This window comes from Sparus aurata, chromosome 16, assembly GCF_900880675.1.
Source record: "Sparus aurata chromosome 16, fSpaAur1.1, whole genome shotgun sequence".
NCBI classification, from domain to species: Eukaryota; Metazoa; Chordata; class Actinopteri; order Spariformes; family Sparidae; genus Sparus; species Sparus aurata.
In genome coordinates, this window is record NC_044202.1 from 9,104,145 (window position 1) to 9,118,630 (window position 14,486).

The following is a 14,486-nucleotide window of genomic DNA, read 5'->3' on the forward strand; positions in this document are numbered from 1 at the left end:
TCATTCAGATGTATCCCTTTCACTGTCTTTAAATTCAATAAAATCCTTGTGGAGTTCTGAACTCGAGGTTGACAATTTCACTTTTAAATGCCTTTTTTGTTTGTTTGTTGTTGTTGGAGCTTAAATCTCTAACCACACTCTTCTTTGTCTTCTTTACCCCCCCACCTCTCACTCTGCGTCAGAAACGATTAAAAGCAGCCGAGGCAGAAAGCAAGTTGAAGCAGGTCTACATCCCTAACTAGTGAGTACAAGTGCAAATAGCAGGTTTGAATAAAACCCTCAGATCACTTGAGCACCATTTTTTCATCTGAAAACACAGAGATATCAAAAAAGAGTTTTTCCGATTCTGCAGCATGTCTGGTGTTTAAATACTGTACTGATGCTGTTGTTGGAGCGCACACATATCTCTCAGTACAGTATTAGTATAGCTGCTGTCTCTGAATGTTATCTGCTCTCTTTGGCCTGCGTTATCTTTGCTGGTCTAACCCTCCCCCCCCCTCCCTGCTCCTGTGCCCTTCCAGTAACAAGCCAAACCCAAACCAGCTGAGTAACAATGTAAAGCCACCTCTGGTGAATGGAGCAGCGGGCGCATTGGGTGCAGTGGGCGCAGTGGGCGCAGTGGGCGCAGTGGGTGCAGTGGGTGCAGCGGTTGGAGCGGGTGCAGTTGGTGCAGCGGGTGCAGTGGTCCCAGGAGCTCCAGGCTCTGGGCAGACGCCCGGCCTCGGCAGAGCTTGTGAAAGCTGCTACAGTGAGTCATCTGCATGTGTAACACTGCCGTCATGTAACTGCAATAGCTGCTGTTTTCTGTGCTTATTGATATTAAGATTCACAAGCATTGGCCTGATTCATTTAGATTTGCAGTACATTTAGCTAAATTGTACATGATGAACTTAGGGTAATTGCTTTGGCATTCACAGGTGCAATCACATTCAACAGGAGCTGTTGCATATTAAGATTGCGTTCACCTTGAAAAGCTTGTTTACATCTTTACTTGCAAATACAAGAGTAAAGCGCTTATATCTTTAATGTAATGTGTGTTTTTAGATTTGGTTTATCTCTTTAAATTGTAATATCTGGCTTGAAGGAGACTTACTGTGCTTTTTGTTTTGCTTTGTTTGTTTTCCTTTCTTTCAGTGGTTTTATATATGCAACAACAGAGCGTCTCAGACAGAGGGGGAATACAGTACAGTATGAGAAAAACTGTTTTTTGAGCAGGAAAGCATGTAAACATATTCAAGTAGAAACCCAAAATAAAATGTTTCCATGGAAATGAGCACAATATGTCGTCTCGAACATCCTCCAGCCAAATACTGAGCTGATCATCCAGCTTGATTTCAATAGACCAGGAACGTAAATCTGGTCTTTTTTTAAACCTATTGATATTAAGAGCACAGATCGACACTGTACTCTCTGTATGAGGCACACACTTGACTTTTTTCCCATTTATTAAACTGGAGAGGATAGGAGATATCATGACAGGCCCCGCAGCAGGGTATTGTTTGAGTTATTTTAGTGGCTGTAGTTAATTCAGCGATGAATGATTAAAGGTTGTGCTCTTGCTTGCATGCACACGAGCACGACTTTATGATTATGTGTGTCTACTGCACTCACTTCAATGTTGTCTGTGTGTGTGTGTGTGTGTGTGTGTGTGTGTGCGCAGCTAGCAGCTCTTACCAGTGGTACTCGTGGGGACCTCCCAACATGCAGTGTCGCCTGTGCGCGTCATGCTGGACTTACTGGAAGAAGTACGGAGGGCTGAAGATGCCCACGAGACTGGATGGCGAGAGGCCTGGACCCAACCGCAGCGCATTGGTATAATCTGACGCACAGACACGATTATATGTACACACTCAGGCTTCACTGGACAGTTAATGTATTTATTCTGCAAATCACAAACAACCGCCTCATTGTTTGCCTGAGGCCTTAAAGGAATAGTTCACCCTCTAGAAGAGAATCTTTGTCTCATCACCCTTATGTATGTTCAACGACCAGTAAAGCCTGACTGATTCTTTATTTTTGGAGCCGATACCAGTATCAGAAAGTAAATGATTCTGATAAAGCTATTTCGACTGATATACGCAACTTTTTTTTTTAGACAATCCCTCAAATGTGGTTATCAAACACAAAGAGGGAAAATATTGAACAGGTTACAGATAAAATGAATTGTCTAGAATAGTTGTAATATACTGTTACTAAAATATCTGTCAATATCGCTCAATCAACATATCTGTCTGGCTCCAACTGCCAGTGTAGTTTTGTATATATTTATGAGGCCTTATTATTGATCCTTTTTTCTTTGAATAGATAAATCATATGATTTCAAAATGTTAAAAACAATAATTTGTGTCAAGCGCAAAGTGGCAACTTTAACTTATTTATTCATTTAGATTAAAAAGCCCAAAGATATTCAGTTAACTGTCATGAATGATAAACAACAGCATTCAATCCTCACATGAAAAGCTGTCGCCAGCAAATGTTTGTGGTATTTTTTGGCTGATTTGAAGATTGATCAATTATTAAAGTAGATATTTTATTTGGAATTCATTTAAATGATTTGTTTCAGTTCTCTACATATCACAAGTGGCTAGTTGGCTCGCGTTCTGGTTCATTGACCATTATATTCTCGATTTAAACACTTTGAAGGTGCAATATACAACATCCAGCGACATCTAGCGATTTAACCATTTGCAAAACCAGAAGAAGCTTGGATCACAACACAAACATAGGAAGTGTGACTTTATTCTCTAGTCAGGATGCCATTACTCCATTATATTTTAATATAACAAGCATTTGACACACTCTGACTCTTGACTGTACCCGAGTTGAAAAGACTCTTAGATGACAACAATGCAAAAAAGTCTTCATCAGTAACCATCCAGCCTTTCATTTTGTGTGTACTGTGTCAATAAGATGGATGAAGTACCGCATATAATCTAAATATTTGCCAGCCTGATGGGGGATGTATATTGTTCAGCAATGAACTCAAGTAAATTATTAGCTACTAAGTGACTGCTCGGCCTGCATCAGCTGGTTCAGTTTGTTAAACGCATGAAGCATTTTTGGGAACATTCCAGTCAGCTCTATTTTTCCCAAATGGCATCAATAAATCCACCTAATGAAATCCATCCCGGACAATAATTCACTCCCAGTGTTTTCTTCATCATCAGTCGGGTGAGAATTCGACCTACCACGATGTCCATCAGTGTTTATTGGATCAAGTGTTATGTTACTGTCAATACATTCACAGCATCTCAGAGTTGTTCATCTGTTTGAACCTTCAGAGCCCCCACGGCCTGCCCCTGAGGCACAGCGGCAGCCCCAAGTTCGCAGTGAAGACGCGACAGGCTTTCTACCTGCAGACGACCGGCCTGACGCGGATGGCCCGCCGCCTCTGCCAGGACATCATCCGACCGCGGTATCTTGCCCGGCACCCCTACCTCCCCGTCAACACAGCAGCCATCAAGGCAGAATGTAAGGACCCGATCACACAGCCTGTGCGACTCGGAACGGATTGCCTGTTCGTCTTTGCCGTGTATAATTCAGTGTTTTTGCAATGGGTTTCTGCAGGTGCCCTGCGGTTGCCAGATGGCCCAAAAAAGCCATTGTCACTGAAACCTGTGGAACGTAAACCTCTGGAATCTGTGGTTCGATATTTAGGTAAGAAGAAGAAACTGACTGTCTTTATTGTTTCAAGTTTCTATTTTCACTGGGTGTGTTGCTGGTTTTGAATGGTTGGTGTTTAGCCATGCTAGAACGTGGCTCCATATATGGAAGCGTCATTCAGTTTGTGTGCCACTTAGACTGAAGAATCTGCTGCACTGCTGGAAGGGTCAGTTGCGTGTACACTTGCCAAAGAGACGATCAATTATGTTACAGTCGGTCAAGTTATTTTTTGACTTTTGGCGTCTTGCATCTGAAACACTCCACCTACGTTGTCTGGAACGCAGCATAAGATGGCGAACATGGGAAATCATTATACCTACCAAACATCTGCATTCACATTGTTATTCCGACAGTGTTTAACTTGTTGAATTTGGACTTTCATAAACAGATGGTTGCCTTATTGCATTACATTTTTTTTAGATACGTATGAGAGTGCAGATATCTTGTGTTTCTTGTGAGTCATTCTTAGGAATTAGCTGTCGCATTCCACACCCTGTTCTGACTCTCTGTCTCTCCCCCCACCCCTTCATGTTTCTTCTCCCCTCTCTCACCTGCAGAAGCACATCCCCGTCCACCCAAACCCGACCCTCCGATTCGTGGAGCGTCCATCTCTACAGGCAGCCTGACGCCCATAAAGGCCTCTCCCATCCTAAACAATGGCTCACCCACCATCCTGGGCAAGCGTACCTATGAACAGCACAACGGACTCGACGGTGAGTGCAGCGTGCTTGCATTTTTTTTTGTTTTTTGATTATTAATATCTTATGCCAACATTATATATTCCGATTCTAGCTTCCTCAGAAAAAAATGCGCACTTTAAAACAGTCTAATTCGATTAAAAGGTGAAAATGAGCTTGATACGAGATTAATTATTTGCCAGTTTTTTTTCTTATATCTGATAATCACCATCTCCTAATCTAAATGACTAATTATTTCATGCAAATGGGAGACTTTTAATGAGATATGGAGATAAGGAGTTTACTTGAATTATGCCCCAGCTGCAGTTGTGTTTTTAATGTTGGTTTATTGGTATTCTAACTCTAAATGCAGTTGTTCATCTGCATGAAATTATTGGAGTGGAATAATGCTGTCATCATTAGCTATAAAACTAATCTGAATGTGTTGTTCATCAGTCAAATTTTAATTATTTTAGCTGTATTAATACGAGTGTTTCTGTGGAATGTAATACTTGAATTTTTAATGTCTTGGCTAAATATGGATTCTTTTAATATTTGAGCGGTATGTAAAGGCTCACACTCGATGGCTACAGTTAAGATCCATTGCCGAAGGGTTAAGAGTTTGTGCGGGGCTCTTATTTTTTTGGGTTATGTCCCACTTTCCCCTCTCCCCTGTGAAATGAGAGAGGGGAAGAGACAGACTGAGAGATCAAGAGAGTGAGAGTCTGCCAGAGAAAGACGGGGAGGAAGAGGGAGGAAGAGAGAGGGATCGGAATCGGCCTTGCTGCTTTAGCTGGAGGCTACAGTCTATGTTGTCATGGTAACAGCGGAGAGGAGGAAGAGGAGGAGGAGGAGGAGGAGGAGGAGGGCTTGGTAAGTGTGTCCTGAGGGAGAGCATCTCCACTGGTCTGTGAGCCCACCTCAGGCCTAGGCTGGGATAACGCACCATGAGGAGATCTGGGTTGGAAGGCAGCCAGGCTCAAGTATCAGGGATTAGTTTATATTCACTTTGGCTTTAGATTTTATTTAGTTATTTCACCGTTGGTTTATCAACTTAGTCACTCGTATCTTTATTTTTATTCTTTTTAAAATCGGAACTATAGCTATTATTGCTCGGTTTTTCTTTCGCTCAGAGCAATTTCAGTGGCGAGTCTGTGTTCTGCACTCTCCTTCATCAGCGTCTGTCTCCTCTGTTTTCTTATTGTATCGATCGTTTTCGTACTAACTCATCTGCACATGCGCTGAACATTAAAGGAATAGTTCAGCGTTTTTGGGAATCCACTTATTCGCTTTATTGCTGAGAGTCGGTTAAAGTTGAGGGCTAGAACCAGGAGGGGATTAGCTTGGTTGAGGTGTAAAGACTGGCTTTGCAGTTTACTTACGTGCACATTATATCTAGGGTAGTTGTATAATGTGGCTATAACTCGATCACAACTAACTCATTATTGTTACTCTCTCTAAATAAAGAACTTTTACTTTACACTGAACTTTTTTGCTGTGGATGAGACTTAGATATGGCTGTGTATATGTGTAAATATGACTTAAATATGATGCTGTAATTCTGCTCATGTGGTGGATCCACCTGCTCTCCTTTTGTTGTGCTTTCCACACATTATGTTTTTGGCTCATTCTTGTGAAATCTCAGGAATGCCTGGAGGGAATTTCTTCAACTTTGGCACAAATGCCCATTGAACTTGTTTTTTTTTTTTGGGTTGGCATAACTCAATAATTCAACAATGATGGAGTGATGACATTTTATAAAAGGTCAAAAATGAACTTCATATTATTCAACATCATTAACTCTGGAACGGAATGGGAGATGGTCACTATGTTTGCACATCTTTTTCATGGAAACTTGCATTTAATAGCTTTCCCTCAAAGTCTTCACTACATAGGCAGCATTATGTGAGTCTGGACTGAGATGGAAGTCTGCTACTGGACTGATGCACTGATGCATACAACCATGAGGTGGTAACTGTAGTTCTGGATCTATGTCAGCATTTATACCCCTTTTTATTATGTATCATGTCAGACCTCATCGGTGTGGCAAAGTACACGATGGTTTTCACTCCAGACCTGGTCGTCATCTATGTAGATTAATGAGAATTACTGCTTCGTGTTTTTTTTCTTTTTGTCTGAATGCTAAATTGTTAAAAACACGTCTTTGTCTGAGCCAGACTTAACAATATGATGATGAATATTTATAAAGATAATTTGTGGAGTGTCTTTTTGAGTTGGCAAAAAACAGGCCCCTGCTTGTTTTTGTGCAAAACAGAGGAGGAGGAGAGTATGTTTACCGTTTGAACTGCTGATAAAGTTTTGGGTGAAGGATTAAAAACTAACATTTACATTACTTAACTGATAAGTGGGAGCAGATTACCTCCTGAGCTGCAGACATTGATGAGCTCTGAAGGAGGAAGTGACAAATGTGTAATTCTGATGTCAGTTGTGAGAAGATTTTATGGATGTACGCTTCCAAATGTGTAATCAAAGAACAAGACAAACGATTAATAAGGGATATTCATGTCTATTCATTATATTCTGCAGATGAACTAAAGAAACCAGTACTTTATGGAGCCACCAGGGGGCAGGAGATTTTATCCTTTGGTGAACTCCAGTGTGTGTGTGTGTGACCAGCATCTATTATGTTCCTCTGTCCTCCTCTGCAGGCTCTAAATCCAAAGGCCTGACTCCACAGTGGGACATCATGGCCAAACGGGTGAGCGAGGCGTCGCGGCCCTCGGTCTCCCTGCAGGACGAGGTACATGAACTGGACTGACCGCTCTGTGGGAACAACCTCTACTACAAAACCCCAGTGAGGTGAGACACACTGTTGTGTCTCTCTAAAAGATGATCACTGTTTATGCATAATCTTTGCCCCAATGGTTCTCTTCTAATTCATCATTTCAGCCATTTATGTCAAACATTTGATGGTTCCAGTTTCTTAAATGTGAGGATTTTCTGCTTTTCTTTTCTCGTTTATGATTGTAAATGAGGAGTCTTTGTTTATTTTGTCAAACTAACAGTCCAAATCCCAATGTTTAACTGTGGGCTCTAGAGAATGATGAGCATTTTTCCCAATTATAGTATCACCTTATGAGAAAAGTAGTGCTTATGCATACCAGAAATGTAATCTCATTTGCGATTTCTTGCATATGTTGCTGCTTACATTGTGCAGAGGATGCACATCTTCCTTATAAATCCATTTACTCAGCAGTCATTGAAGAGCATATTGTACGACCCATAAACCCAAACTCTGCAGGCTAATAACGGGAATGACTGACGTAACATCCCCCTCACAGCTCTTGATTACAAACATAAATCAAGCGGATACAAGGCCTAACAAGTGCATGTAACGTATTTTTTATTTTTTTTTGAACAGTACAGCTGCGATGAAAAAATTAGTTATTTTAAGTACAGATATGAAAGTAAAAGGTCGAAACGTACAGTTTTAGCAGCTGCTTCTATGAAAACAAGAAAACACAGGCTGAAATAGCCTACAGTACAACACGTTTGAACATGAACCATGAGGCTGCGCTCTCTGCTCTGGCCATCTTGCTGAATTACACCTGTGTGCTGACACAAACACAACACTGCACATCTGAAGGTGGCTGCGCACTGCCTGCCAAGAAGTAGGAGAGAGACTGAAACAGTGGGAATACATCTGGGATTCTCTTTGTGTGCCTTTGTTGTTGTTTTATGTGGCAACAAAAGGAAAAAGGGAAATATAGTGAAATAAATTCTTCCTGTAATGCATTTCTCATTTGAAATTGTAACTAAATATGTGGTTACTTGATTTGCAAATCTAATGCCTTTATTTTGTGTCTTCCTATTCAAGTAAAGGTTATATATATCTTACTTGTTGCAGTGAAAAAAGTCATCCAAATACTCTAACGCCTTACTTTATCATGTTAAAATGATGGTAGATATGAGTTACATAGCAGCTCGTTTGTCCAACATATAACTGTTCTCTGATGACAAGACACTCACAACAGTTTCCTTGGTTTTTTTCCCAGCAGAGGGGAACATGAATTGGAAAGTAATTTTCCAACACACCATAGCCGAGGGCAGCTGAGAGAAGTTGAAGCTGAGCGGAGATGACAGCATTGGCCACCTTTCTTCAGTCAGTACGGGTCTGTCACGCTGCTGGAGACCAACCGATAATCGATCAGTTTGGCTGCGGCCATTCGGAAGATGAGCCTGACTGTACAGGACTGTGTTTATTACTTACATTTATCGTTATAACTGTTATTGTAATTATTGTTATTGTTATTATAATTTTTTTTTTTTTTTTTTTTTTTTTTTTTTTACCGACTATAACTCAGCGTATTGTTTGTCGATCAAACGATGGAACTTGTGAAGTTTCATGATAAATGCTTGCAGAAACCCTGTGGATGAAAAGGGTGGAAGGACTGTAACATAAGCCACTTGCATCTTCTATGTTTTTTTTGTTTTTTAACAAGTTAAATTCAACAAGGAGACGCACTTTTATTTCAGCGACACGAGTTAATTCCTTGTCTCTTTTTGTTTTCAAATGAATTCGAATGCTTTACGGGAAATCTTCTGTTTTGTGAGCCGGCCCCCCCGCTCTTCGGCCAGAGAGGTTTAACTTATTGAGAAAGACTTGCTGTTTTTTCTACCTTTTTCACAAGTAATGCATCTATGCTTAGATAATGTAATTAAAAAAAGATAATTGACTGGCTCTTCTTCTTTTTGGTGTCCGAGCACAGATGTGAATGCTCTATTTAAAGGGTCTTTTCATTCCAAATTGCTTTTTGTGTTTTGTGTCTCAAAAAAACGATCAGAATTAGAAAAATTGAATCTACAAACACAGTGATAAAAAAAGAAAAGACTAAAAAGAAGCTCCTGCATTCATGTCCAGTCATTTTGTCAAAGTGTTTGTTTATCTCATGTTTACGTAACTCCTCAAATTTAAAAGCTGATTTCAACATCGATCATCCAGCTTCTATCGCTTGATATAAGAAAATATACAAATATCCAACACGTCTGCTCAGTTTTTCGTTTTGTTTCTTTTTCCTCTTAGTTTTTGAGCATGACAGTTTTCCCCCTCTAATCAATACATTACTATTACAAAAGATCAAAAGAATAACGTACACACACGCAGAAGGAACGGAATAAAAAATATAAGAGCTGAACATAACAAAAATACAGACAATAACTAAGTTTAATAAAAACGTAAATATACATGCCAACACATAAACATCGACATATCTACACATCAGACATGTAAACTTTGCTATACACAGATCCACACAAACATTTATTATTGGAACAATTTGTTCCATTAAAAGGACAAAAAATAATCACACAAGCATCCCTTTGTAATTTTTTTAAAGTGTTGTCTTTAACTACTGCCCTCGCTCTGACTCCAGTATCGCACCCCCACACACAAACAATAAATTGTCCTTTATTCTTATTTAAAGCGCCCACTGATTTACAAAAAAAATTTAACTTGATGTGCTTAATTGTTGTCTTTGCAGCTTTAATTATCTCAGCTGATTATCATCATCATAATGATGATGCTCAGGTCCAAACCAGACATTATGGTTAAAGGGTCACTATAAAGATTATATACGTGGGGTTGTTGAGAAGAGCCTTGAATGGAAAATCGTGATAAAACAATTCAGTACAAAGGATTAGATTAACTGGAAAAGAATTACATAACCAACCGTTAAAAAAGGCTTTAAAAAAAAAGTGTGAAGAGTGAAACAAACAACACATGAAACTTTAAAGTAAAATGAAAAATGATAAAAGGCTTTTTAGAAAGTAAGATGTGATGTAAGGATGTCACTGAAGTAATAAAAATTGAGTCGACCAAACAAAGGACTAACTTTACTGTTTCAGCTGAAACGCTGTCCCTGGATACCAGAGAGCCTGAACGTCCCTCATGAACTCCACTGTTCGTCTAACACCAGTCACCTGTCCTGTGAAAGCACAGAGTTATGTTAATCGGTTCGTCCAGTTTGAGAACAAAAGCAGCAGCGGAGACTGAACCACTGATTGACCACATGATCCCGGCAGACTGACCTGTGAGGGCGCACATTATCGTGGGAAGAAATCAATCTGCCGAAGACCACACACACACACACATACGAGTGAGATGGACAACAAAGAGTCAGGTCACAGGCCTCAACAGTAATCAGTAAGACCTTAATATCAATCCTCAAATAAGTTAGGAGCCAGTGTGAAGAGGCTAGAAGAGGTATTTTCTATACATTCAGCAGCTAGTGACAGAAAAATACAAAAAGCAGGGGGAAAGGACAAAAAGGAGTCTTTTTGCGTTTTTTGCAACAACAATCACATTAACTTTTTAACTGTTTTACCAATTGGAGCACACTACTTAAAGGAATAGTTCACCCAAAAATGAAAATTCAGTCTTTACATACTCACCATCATGCAGATGAAGTTTCATTGTCCACAAAAGATTTCTGGAGCTTCACAGTGAAAGAGCGTCGCAGCAGTTCCTCTAAACAACTGGGCCCGTATTCACAAAGAATCTTAAGGCTAAAAGTAGCTCCTAACAGGCGAATTTAGGAGCAACTCCTAAAATTAATGGGCGTGTCAGTCGTAACTTTAGGACTCCTAATTTTTGAAAATAAGAGTTGATCACAAAACATTTTAAGCCTAAAAGTAGCACCTAAGTCTGGGAGACCTTAGAAGTAGTCCAGAGGACTCCTAACTCACTAAGACCTGGTCACAGCCGAATGTTTTGGAGACGCTAAATGACAGGGAATTATTAAAACGATGTCTGATGGACCGTGAAGGGACTGAAGTTGTGGTTGAGTTGGTGAGGGACGCACTAACGTCCCCAACCAACCGAAACAATCCAATAACGCCAGAGTTAAAATGTTTGGCAATACTGCGGTATTTGGCTACGGGGAAAATGCAGCTCTTCACACGGGACTAGTATTACCTGGGGACCTCAAGTGATTTAGAAATTATCCCACCATGTCCGTGTTTCGTGCGGCGCATTCGCACAGGATAAGCGAGGTCTGTGTTTTAACTCGAATTTACTGACATTATCCCCCGGTTCGATCACACCGGAGCCCTTACTGGAGCAGCACAACGGTTAGATATGGATATTTTTAATATAATAACTGGTGAGCATGTTGAAAGATGGAAAAATGTTCCTTACAGCATGCTGCCATGCATGTTATCCATCTAATCATCTTTCGAGATTTCGCTCTTCTGATGAGCCTCCTGAATTTGCACCCAAAATGCTGTCATTTGGGCACTTAATTCTCCTCATAAATCCATTTTTTTATCCAATATCTTTTCATAGGCTTTGTCATGGGCTTGTAGGCTACTTCCTTTTTTTCACTTCATGCATTGTGTAGCCTAAAAGACTTTTCAATGGGCTGCCCTGTCACTCAACAACCAATCACCGTTGTCACCACTTCTAAGTGCGTCCTTATAAAATGACGTCATCCATAGCAACAGAGAGTTACTTCTAGTTTAGGAGTTCACTGTTTTCATAACTAAAAGTAGGTCTCAGCGGCTTTGTGAATTACTTTTAAGAAACGACTCCTACATAAAAACTTTCAGTCCGATTTAGGAGTACTCCTAACGTTAAGATAAAAGTCTTCGCGAATACGGGCCCTGAAGTAGATGGGGACTCGTTTAAAATGCAAAAAAAAAAAAAACTTGTTCCATACAGCTTGTCTGATGTTATCTAAGTCTACGGAGGGCCCAAGATCTTAAATTGATACGAAAAGATGTTGATTGCACGTTTAATTTACCCAATAATACATGTTTACAAGTACAGCTAAAACAAATAATCAACAGAAAACGATTTGCCAAAAATGTCATTGTTCAAGGGTCACAAATGTGATGTTTTTTGTGCTTTTCCTTTTAATTATTTTAATTGATCTTTTATAGTCTGTTGGTACTTTTGAGTAACCAAAAAAAAAGCATTGCGGGTAACTGACAGCATTTCTCTTACTGGAGGTTTAGAGCTCTTTCTCTTCTCTGTCTGGAGGAGCTTAATATGTATTTACACTATTAGTCTGCTAGTACAACTCCCACTCATCACGGCTTAATAATCCAAGCTGTTATTTTTATTTCGGTCCTCGCGTATGTAGGAGGAAGTCGGCGCTGATTTTCCTAACGCGATGGTTTTAAGCGAGCGGCCCCCCTCCTGTCTCCTCCAGGCTCTGCAAAGTATTTCACAGTCTGCCGTTCATGTCCGATGGAAATCAGATCTGGTTAGGGAGCGCGCAGATAACATTATTCCGCTGCTCTTTAGATTGCTGAGCGACCATTCATGTCTTGTTGAAGACCTCTTAAAAAGACAGATCGGGTCAATATTACAGTCATATCCTGCGTTACATAATCGTGTATCATCAGGTTTAATCCTTTTAAACCAATGTGAAGAATCTCCCACTGCACGGAAACCATTTCAGCTCGACACTTTTATTGAACTTTAGTGTTCCAGTGTCTTTTATTTTGACTACATCATGTCCATATGTGACATCAGTGCAGCTGATGGTCCTTGGACAGGGAACATTTAGTCTTAACCTTGAGTTAAAACCAACACTGACTTCTACAAAACAAGTATCGCCACAACAGCAGGTGGAATGGACGACACAACCTCTGTACTTCATGTGATTCACTTCACACTATGTGTTTGGGCTCTCTCAACCTTCCGGTATTCGTTTTGTTTTAATTAGCCCAACCTCTGAACTAATAACTGTGTTAACCCCAGACTCCCTTAACAAATCACGCAATTTTGAGAGTTGCTGATCAGGGAGAAACTTTGCTTCGGCAGATTCTAAATCGCCCTTGCTTTCTTGTGAATTCGGCATTAAATGCAGTAAATTAAGGTGTTTCCTTCTTTGTAAGAAGTGTCAGTTTGTCGCAATATCTGCTGTACGTGTGCTTCCATGTCTGATTGCCAACATTTGTCGGCTGTTTGAATGCTGTTTCGACTGATTTCATCATTTACACTTAACTCATGAAATAAAGTAAAAGTGTCAGACTTTTACAAATACATAAAAGGTCACCAATATAGGCAACTCCTTTGTCGGCGTGGAGAATGTCCCCAGACTCCCTTACAAAATCGCTCAGTTTTGCGAGTTGCTGCGTCAGAATGAACTTTATAAACACTTTGAAACTCTGTCTATGACAAATTCTTAATCATTTCGGCCTTCTTATCAATTCGGCAAATGTCCCAGTGATATGCCCGTTCATTTGCTCACAGGAAGTGAGATCAAGGCGAATGTTATTGCCAGGCGTGAACTAAAAGAAAACCTGTGAGCGAACCACTCGAGACGGAGGGTTATACCAGGTGTGAACAGATTGTCTGTCACTTCATGGGTGAGGCCATAAGTGGTAGCCCTGATAGCTCAAGTACAAAAAAAGTCATGAACTGGTTGAATATCCACCATAAGCTACCGGTCACTCCAGACCAAGTCGGGCTGTAGCAGCAAAACCTGTGAGTATGCTGAATAGAGCAAGGGTGCGTTTTGTTGCTTATTAAACTTTAAAATCCATTGAAAAGTCTGACAAATTAACTGAGTTACTGTAGTCAAGGCCCTTAAAAGCTTTTGGAAGTGGACAAAATTGAAAAATCAAATGATGAAAAAGGTTTTGATTGAATATAAAAGTGAAAAGAAGGATCTCTGGCAGCCTTTTACTTGAGGCCAAGTCATCGTGAGTTAACAGGAAGGCATTACAGTCCAGTTAAATGACCGACTTCCTGTAATAACTAATTGCAGGGCCTTGCCTAAGCACTTGTTTGTAACCGATTCAGGCTGCCACATCACGAGAGCAAACCACCTGACCTTCATTTGCCAAGGGAAGTACTTAAGTAAATATTAGTGATGTCATTATTGCACCGATAACAATACACAAGGCTTCAACACACCTTAAAACTGCAAGCCTGGTCCTGTCTGCGGCGAACACTGCCTATGAAGAGAGAGAGACATTATTATTGGTGCAGGTGTCACCTTGTCTTGTGTCACTGGATATGTGTGAGTGTTCACACCTCTTCAATCTACTGAAATATTCATCCCACTGGACGCCCCGGTGAGAATACACAGTATTACTATAAAGGCCTGAGAGGGTGGGTAAACACCCAGGTCTCTGAAAGGTTGAGGACGAGTTTGAACAGGAACGAAAAAGAAA

At 40.3% G+C, this 14,486-nt stretch overlaps 1 protein-coding gene across 3 annotated transcripts in view; it reads left to right on the forward strand.

Moving 5' to 3' along the window:
• The window catches only part of mta1 (metastasis associated 1), a 45,337-nt gene extending 36,299 nt beyond the window's left edge, over positions 1–9,038 (forward strand). Inside the window, exons 12-20 of one of the 3 annotated variants that reach the window (XM_030391579.1) lie at positions 183–241; positions 522–748; positions 1,135–1,188; positions 1,661–1,812; positions 3,282–3,471; positions 3,568–3,657; positions 4,221–4,376; positions 7,010–7,160; positions 8,357–9,038. In XM_030391579.1, the coding sequence (XP_030247439.1) occupies positions 183–241; positions 522–748; positions 1,135–1,188; positions 1,661–1,812; positions 3,282–3,471; positions 3,568–3,657; positions 4,221–4,376; positions 7,010–7,119 (1,038 nt within the window). In that variant the 3' untranslated portion in view covers positions 7,120–7,160; positions 8,357–9,038. The remainder of the gene's footprint in view (positions 1–182; positions 242–521; positions 749–1,134; positions 1,189–1,660; positions 1,813–3,281; positions 3,472–3,567; positions 3,658–4,220; positions 4,377–7,009; positions 7,161–8,356) is intronic. The other 2 variants (XM_030391581.1, XM_030391582.1) reach the window with 2 other exon arrangements.
• The last annotated feature ends 5,448 nt before the right edge of the window (positions 9,039–14,486 follow it).